Raw genomic sequence first — 6826 nt, 5'->3', positions numbered from 1 at the left:
GCGGCCGCTAAAACCCCGCCTTGTGCGCGCAGCCCGGCGCCGGCTATGGAGAAACTCTCGCGATGATTCGACGCGCGCCTCCCATTGGCTGGTGGGTGTGCGCGCGCTTTTGGGGGGCGCGGGCTCGGGCGCTGCTCCGTCCCTCCGGCCGGCGGGAGCCGGGGCCGCCTTGCCAGGGCCGCTCGCTCGCCTCGGTGAGTTGGAGCTTTCGGCCCCTCTGAGGGGGCTGCGAGGTGCGGCCTGTCCTCATCTTCCTCCGCCTCTGCTTCCCTCCCTCCCTCATCCCCTTCGCCTCCCCTGCTGAAAGGTGTCGCTTTACTTGGTTTAAGTAAGTACGCGGTATCTTCCGAGCGATGGATCTTTTGGGGAGAGCTCGGAGGCAGGCTTTAAGGGAAAACCAGACAAAAACCCAACAAAACCCACACCTGGTGTTTCTTAAATATTCTTACGGTAGGTTTTGTTTTCGTTGTGTTCTGTAGAGAGATTGTGATCCTCGGACCCCCTTTCTAAGGGATTGAGTATGATCCATGCACAGTTAGGCAACCTAATATCTTTCCAATATTTGTATCAATGTTATGGGTGCAGGAGTTGAATGCACTATTACCAAGTGCGCGGGCGGTACCAGACTGCGAGGTGCTGCTGACTCTTGACGGACAAGAGCCGTACCGAGGGACCTGGATATAGATTGGAGCACTGGGTAGTTATCAGTGGCTTGAAGGTTAACAAGAACAATTACAGATTCTGCCCTTGGGACGCAGGAAAGCTGGGCACAAGGATAAGCTGGGAGAGGAGTGTGTGGAGAGCAGCCCTGCAGCAAGGGATCTGGGGGTGCTGGTGGGCAGCAGCTCAGTGTGAGTCAGCAGTGTGTGCCCGGGCAGCCAGGAGGGCAAACCCCATCCCGGCTGCATCAGCCACGGCAGCACCAGCTGGGATCGGGATCATCCTGCTGGATGCAGCCGTGGTGCGGCCTCGCCCTGAGTCCTGTGTGCTGTGCAGGGCCCCAGAGTTTGAGAAGGACGGGAAGGTCCTTGAATGGTCCAGAGAAGGACGGCAGAGCTGGTGGAAGGGCTGGAAGGCACATCCCGTGAGGAGCAGCTGAGGGCTCTGGGTTTGTCTAGTTTGGAGAGAAGGAGGCTGAGAGGTGACCTCATTGCTCTGTACAGCTTCCTTAGGGGGGATGTGGAGGGGGATGTACTGATCTGTTCTCCCTGGGATTCAGCGACAGGAGATGTGGGAGTGGTTCAAAGCTGTATTAGGGGAGGTTCAGACTTGACAATAGGAATAATTTCTTTACCAAGGACAGCAAGGCTGGTGAAAGGCCTAGAGAATAAGTGGTATTAGGAGTGGCTGAGTGAGCAGGGCTGGAGAAGCGGAGACTCAGGGGAGACCTTATCACCCTCCACAACTACTTGAAAGGAAATTGTTGCAAGGTGGGGGTCAGTCTCTGAGACTGACCTCAAGGTGTAACAAGGGAGGGTCAGGTTGGACACCAGGAATTTTTCACAGAAAGGGTGTTTAAGCCTTGAAAGACTGCCCAGCGAGATAATGGAGTACCACCCTTGGAACTGTTCAAGAAGTGACTGCACATGGCCCTTGGTGCCATAATCTAGTGTACATGGTGGTGTTCAGTCAAAGGTTGGACTCAATGATCTTGGAAGCCTTTTCCAACCTGAATGATTCTATTCTAAGATCACGATCGAACACTGGAACAGGCTTCCTGTAGGGGTGGCTGATGCTCCAAACCTGTTAGTGTTTAAGATGCATCTGGACTACATCCTTAGTAATGTGCTTTTACTTCTGGTCAGCCCTGAAGTGGTCAGGTGGTTGGACTAAATGATCATTCAAAGTCCCTTCCAACTGAGATATATCTGTTCTATTCTGTTTGTGCACAGCTACTTCCTAAACTAACAAGAAGTTAGAGTTTATTAGCCACTGATGTCCCTGAGATGATAGCTGCCAAGACTTGGTGCTATTGCAGCCACGTCCTGCACTGGGTTTCTAGATAACAATGTTTCAAACCAGCTTTCTCTTGTCCGGTACAAAGCTTTCAGTCACAGTCTGAGAGTCACCCCTCTGATATTAAGTGTTGATAGACCACAGCTTGGTTCTATAGATTCTCTTCTGTTCATAGCAGTGCTGGTGAAGTGGGAGAATAACATCTCAAGTCAGTTTCTAAAGTAAACTGGGTGTTTACAGCAGCACACACAGAAAGAAAACCATAAAAACAAAGAGGAAATATATTTAAAAACCTACTGCTGTTTTGGTTTGGGTTTTTTTGCCCATTCACTTTCCATCCATAAGAAAAGGATTTCAGTTACGTTTTTCTAATTAAATCAACAGAAAATAAGCTTGATTTCTTGTGTAAGTCTCCATACTTTTCTTATATTTTTCACATACTTTTTTATGCTGATAATTGCACATACCTTTTATGCTGATTGAAACGTTAAATGTTGGAAATCCCTGTGAATTTTATTGTCTGTGGAAGTGTTTTTAATTTAAATTTTTTTATATAATATGAGCATGAAACTTGTCCTAATTCAGTTTTTGTCAGAAGATTAAATATGGATTTTTGAATTCCATTATAGGGCATTCAGTCTCTTGCCATAAAAGAAAATGTCTACATCTAGCATTGCAGCAAGAGTGGAAACCTGGCTTTCATCCACATGGCACGTTAGAGTTCCCTTGACATGGCTGGAAGCATGTATTAATTGGATCCAGGAAGAAAATAGTGGTAGTAACTTAAGTCAAGCTCAGATTAACAAGCAAGTATTTGAGCAATGGCTTCTCACTGATCTGAGAGACTTGGAATATCCCATTTTGCCTAACTGTATCTTAGATACTCCCAAAGGAGAGCTATCAGGCTTCTACTCCATACAGATTGATTCACTGGTTGATGTTAGCCAGCCAGCATATTCTCAGTTGCAGAAGCTAAGAGGGAAAAGCACTGTAAATGAAGAAGTAACAGCCAGTACTCAGGCATTTCAGAAGCCCTGGGAAGCAAAGCCTACTCGGATGCTGATGCTACAACTAACTGATGGCATACATCAAATTCAGGGCATGGAGTATCAACCGGTGCCTGTTCTCTGCAGTAACCTTCTTCCTGGAACAAAAATCACTGTACACGGCAATATTTCATATCGTCTTGGAGTTCTTCTGCTTAAACCAGAAAATGTGAAACTGTTGGGGGGTGAAGTTGATGCTCTTTTTGAGGATTATTGTCAGGAAAGAGTCCTTGCTAGATTAATTGGAGAAACTGAGAACCCTAATGCTGTTGGACAAGCTGGACATGAACAGATTTTTTCAAGGCCCGTGGATGAATTAGAACAAACTCTTGGACCTTCAGATGAAGAGCTTTTGGCCAGCCTTGATGAAAAGAATGAATTTACTTTAAACAACCGAACATCTTTAGAAAGTGGATACTATAGTAGAACCAACAATTTTAATACAGCCTCAGGTTCACTGACTGCACACACTGGAAATGTTTTGCTACAAAAATCTGGAAATCTTTTCCCTCACTCAGCTGAACAAGTTTCACCTCCCATAGAATATGCTGATGACTTTTTAAATGACTTTCCTTTAGAAGATGACTTTCTTCTGGAAGAAGAGATGCAAAGAGAGATAGAAGAAGTGCCACCAGTGGTCATGAACAGAAACATAGGTTTAATTACTGGCAGACTTCCACATACATCTGGAAGCTCCTGCAATTCATCTTTAAATCGCACTGGTGAAGAAGACAATGTGAATGAAAGAGATAAGCCCAGGGAAGCTATCAGCAAGGAAAAGAACGTGAGAAGAATGATATTTGATGAAGATGGAAATAGCATGAGTAAGTTTTTGCAGCACAAGGGCTTACATCAGACCTGCAGTTCATCAGATTTTTCTTTGGAAAATCCTCCTGAGGAAGGGCAGAATTATACAGACCTAGATGAGAGCAGATGTAAACAGCAGCTCACTTCTGACAGCAGGGTATTAAATGATAATCCTGTATGTTCCTTAAAAATGGATCCGGAAGGAGATCAGCAGAAACGTGATTCACAGATCTTTCCTTGCAAGACAGTAGAGGCACATTTAGATTTAAATTCTCCACCTTTCACATATATTTCCCTTCTCCTTGCAAAAAAACCAGAAACTGTTACAATTCTGAAAGTTAAATGTTTTATTGTCACTCTCACCGGAAACCTCACAAAAACCAACGGGTCCTGGGGTATAAAGGCAAAAATTTCTGATGGCTCTGCTTATCTTGAAGTAGATTTTGCTGATGATATTCTAACAAGTTTGATTGGCTTTTCAGTGCCTGAAATGAATAGGCTGAAAAAGGATCCAGCTTTACGTCTAAAACTTAAGGATGGTTTAGAAAAATGTCAAAAACAGCTGATAGATCTCTGTTGTTTGATGACTATTGAGTTTAATCCATTTCAGTCTAAAGCTACTGTATTAATTCTCCAGGATACTGATGCTTCACATCTAGAACAATTGAAGAAACGTTTGAATAAATAACGTGTGCAAACTTGCAGACTATAAATTAGGAAATGTTTAAGTCAGATTTCCCTTGAAGGACTCTAGAAAGTTAAATTTTAAAGTTAAGTGTTGTGTCTTTTATCAGGAGTTATAATGTAAAAGTGAGACAAGGAGATTACTTGTTGGAGCAAAACTGGGCAGTTTGTTTTTTATGGTGACAGTATTGGAATAAGATTTCAAATATTTCTGTCTTTAATTTTTCAGTCTGCAAAATCCTGTGTGTTCTAGACTGGTAATGCTGAGTGGCGGAATTTGTCAGGAAATGTATAACAATGAACAAACCATCTTGTTATTTTACTTTTTCAAGTACTTACCTGATTTTTAAAAGAAAGGTACAGGAGACTCAGTTTTTTCTTGGAGAAAATCAGTTGAATAAACTTAAATAACAAATTACAGTTTAAATACAGTCCCTTCTGACTATGCCAATCTGAAGACTCAAATCTATATTCACTGTGCAAGAACATAAAGTATAGAGAAATGAAAGATTGTCTTCTAAAGGTTCAGGTGTGAGGAAAAAAAATCTAATCCTATACAAAAAGGAGATGAAAAAAAACCTTATATTTTTAGAAATAATTAAAAAGAAGGCCAAGTGTTTAAAAATCTTTATTAGCAGAAAATTATTATATGGGGATTCTATTTTTTTATTGTCATGTAAATGTTAATCATTGCTAATAGTTTTGAAACTAGAGACAAACTCATTCATTAACTCCTACGGTTACTTGACTAACCTTTTTACACAGTAGTCAAATACTTGTGCTGCACATATGTTGTATAGTATATGTTTAATGTTCATCTTAATTTTGATTGATTTTTTCAAATTTCTTCTACTAAAATAATACGTTAACGTTTTCATTTAAATTTTGGTGGATGCTGCTTAGTCACTTTGAAATAAAAATATGTATTTTGGTGGGTGTATAGAGTATGAGAAATTATTTGATTAAGTTTTTTGTTCTTCTTTTTTCTTCTTCCCGTCCTTTCCCCTTCTCTTATTTTTTTTGGAGTTTTTTTGTTTGTTTTTTCCCTTTGGTTGATTGGTTTGAGTTGGGTGGTTTCCCTGTGACTTCAGAAGAATTAATATTCTGGCAGGAGTAGGGGAACCAATGACAGGAGCTGTCTGCCCACTGTTGGTAGTGTTTGCAAAGCATGTAAAATTGGTGGCTAGGAGAGGGATTTTTTTTAATTGACCTGTCAGTATCTTTTTTTCAAAACCTTTTCTTTCTTCAAACAATGTCTGTTAGGCTACTGAGATTTGCTGTGACAGATTGTCAGTATAGCCTTACTGTTGAATCCCAATTTGAGAAGCATGCTTCAAGACTCCAAGGGAAATTAGAGGTAATTTGCTAAGTAAGGCAAAAATGGAGGGAGATGGAGCATGGGACATCTTGAGGGTTTTCATGCTTGAGGCATGAGGGATTTTAGGCTTTATTTTGTACATTTTAGAAATACGAACGTCCCTGTGTCCCTTTCTTTCCTTGCCTTTCCCACTGTGAAGAGAATCTGAGCAAATGATAACCCTGTGAGCCACCTCTGAGTTTATTTTCTGAGGCTTTTGGGAACTGTACATTGTTTAGAACCATAACAGCAAAAGCTTTTGCCTGTCTGGATCCTACCTTGCTGGATCTTGAGTTACAGTTTCAGAAAAAATTGCTTGTTAGTAGGAAACTGACCAAGCTTCATTTCATGTAATCCTTGTAGGAGTTAGCAGAGCTGACTGTAAACCTTTAGTACTGTTTTATGGAAATATTTCTCCTATATTGAGTTAGGAAACTTCCTTTGAAGTTTTTGCCTTAGCATGTAAGAGGATAGGAGTCTTTAAACTTCAAACAGCACGAATAATCTGCAGATTTTATTCTGCTTGTGCAAAGCAAGAGTCATGTTATTCAAACTGCAAAATCAGATTAAGTGTTTTGTTTGGTTTAGATGATGAAGTCACACCTGCCCCTCCTTTTTCGCATTTGCGTTAAGGTTTAGCTATCTCTGCTGCAATAATTGCATGTGTCTCCCATTCTCTTCCTCCCTCCCCCACCTTCCCACGTCAAAGGCAATGTTACTTTTCTGACATTCTCCTCACCCCCACCCAGCATTGTCCTTGTCTTCATTTTCAATATGTGCTTTCTGGAAGGCCACTCTCATGCCTGTGGTCCAGGGCAAGCAAGAAGATCTCAATAAAGCTGTTTACAGCATGACTGCTCTGCAGATATTTCAGTGCAATTTTCTGGTGTATAAAGGTTTCCAGATCTGTGCTCAAGCTTTTAGAATTAAGGAGAAACATTGTATAGTTTTTCCAACAAAAAAAGAAATTAAATTA

General features: G+C 41.6%; 1 protein-coding gene across 3 annotated transcripts; it reads left to right on the top strand.

The window, feature by feature from the left end:
- Nucleotides 1-3: 3 nt before the first annotated feature.
- On the top strand, nt 4-5447 carry RMI1 (RecQ mediated genome instability 1). 3 transcript variants are annotated; one of them, XM_048290755.1, is made up of 2 exons: nt 4-91; nt 2586-5447. In XM_048290755.1, exon 2 carries the CDS (start codon nt 2614-2616, stop codon nt 4495-4497), a length of 1884 nt encoding a protein of 627 aa, XP_048146712.1. In that variant the 5' UTR covers nt 4-91; nt 2586-2613; the 3' UTR covers nt 4498-5447. The 3 variants fall into 3 exon arrangements, with proteins under 3 accessions (XP_048146712.1, XP_048146711.1, XP_048146710.1); XM_048290754.1 differs by lacking the exon at nt 4-91 and adding an exon at nt 102-194; XM_048290753.1 differs by lacking the exon at nt 4-91 and adding an exon at nt 116-450.
- The last annotated feature ends 1379 nt before the right edge of the window (nt 5448-6826 follow it).

This window comes from Corvus hawaiiensis, chromosome Z, assembly GCF_020740725.1.
Source record: "Corvus hawaiiensis isolate bCorHaw1 chromosome Z, bCorHaw1.pri.cur, whole genome shotgun sequence".
Lineage (NCBI taxonomy): Eukaryota > Metazoa > Chordata > Aves > Passeriformes > Corvidae > Corvus > Corvus hawaiiensis.
The sequence above is the reverse complement of the archived record's forward strand: the minus strand, read 5'-3'. Positions and strand labels throughout refer to the sequence as shown.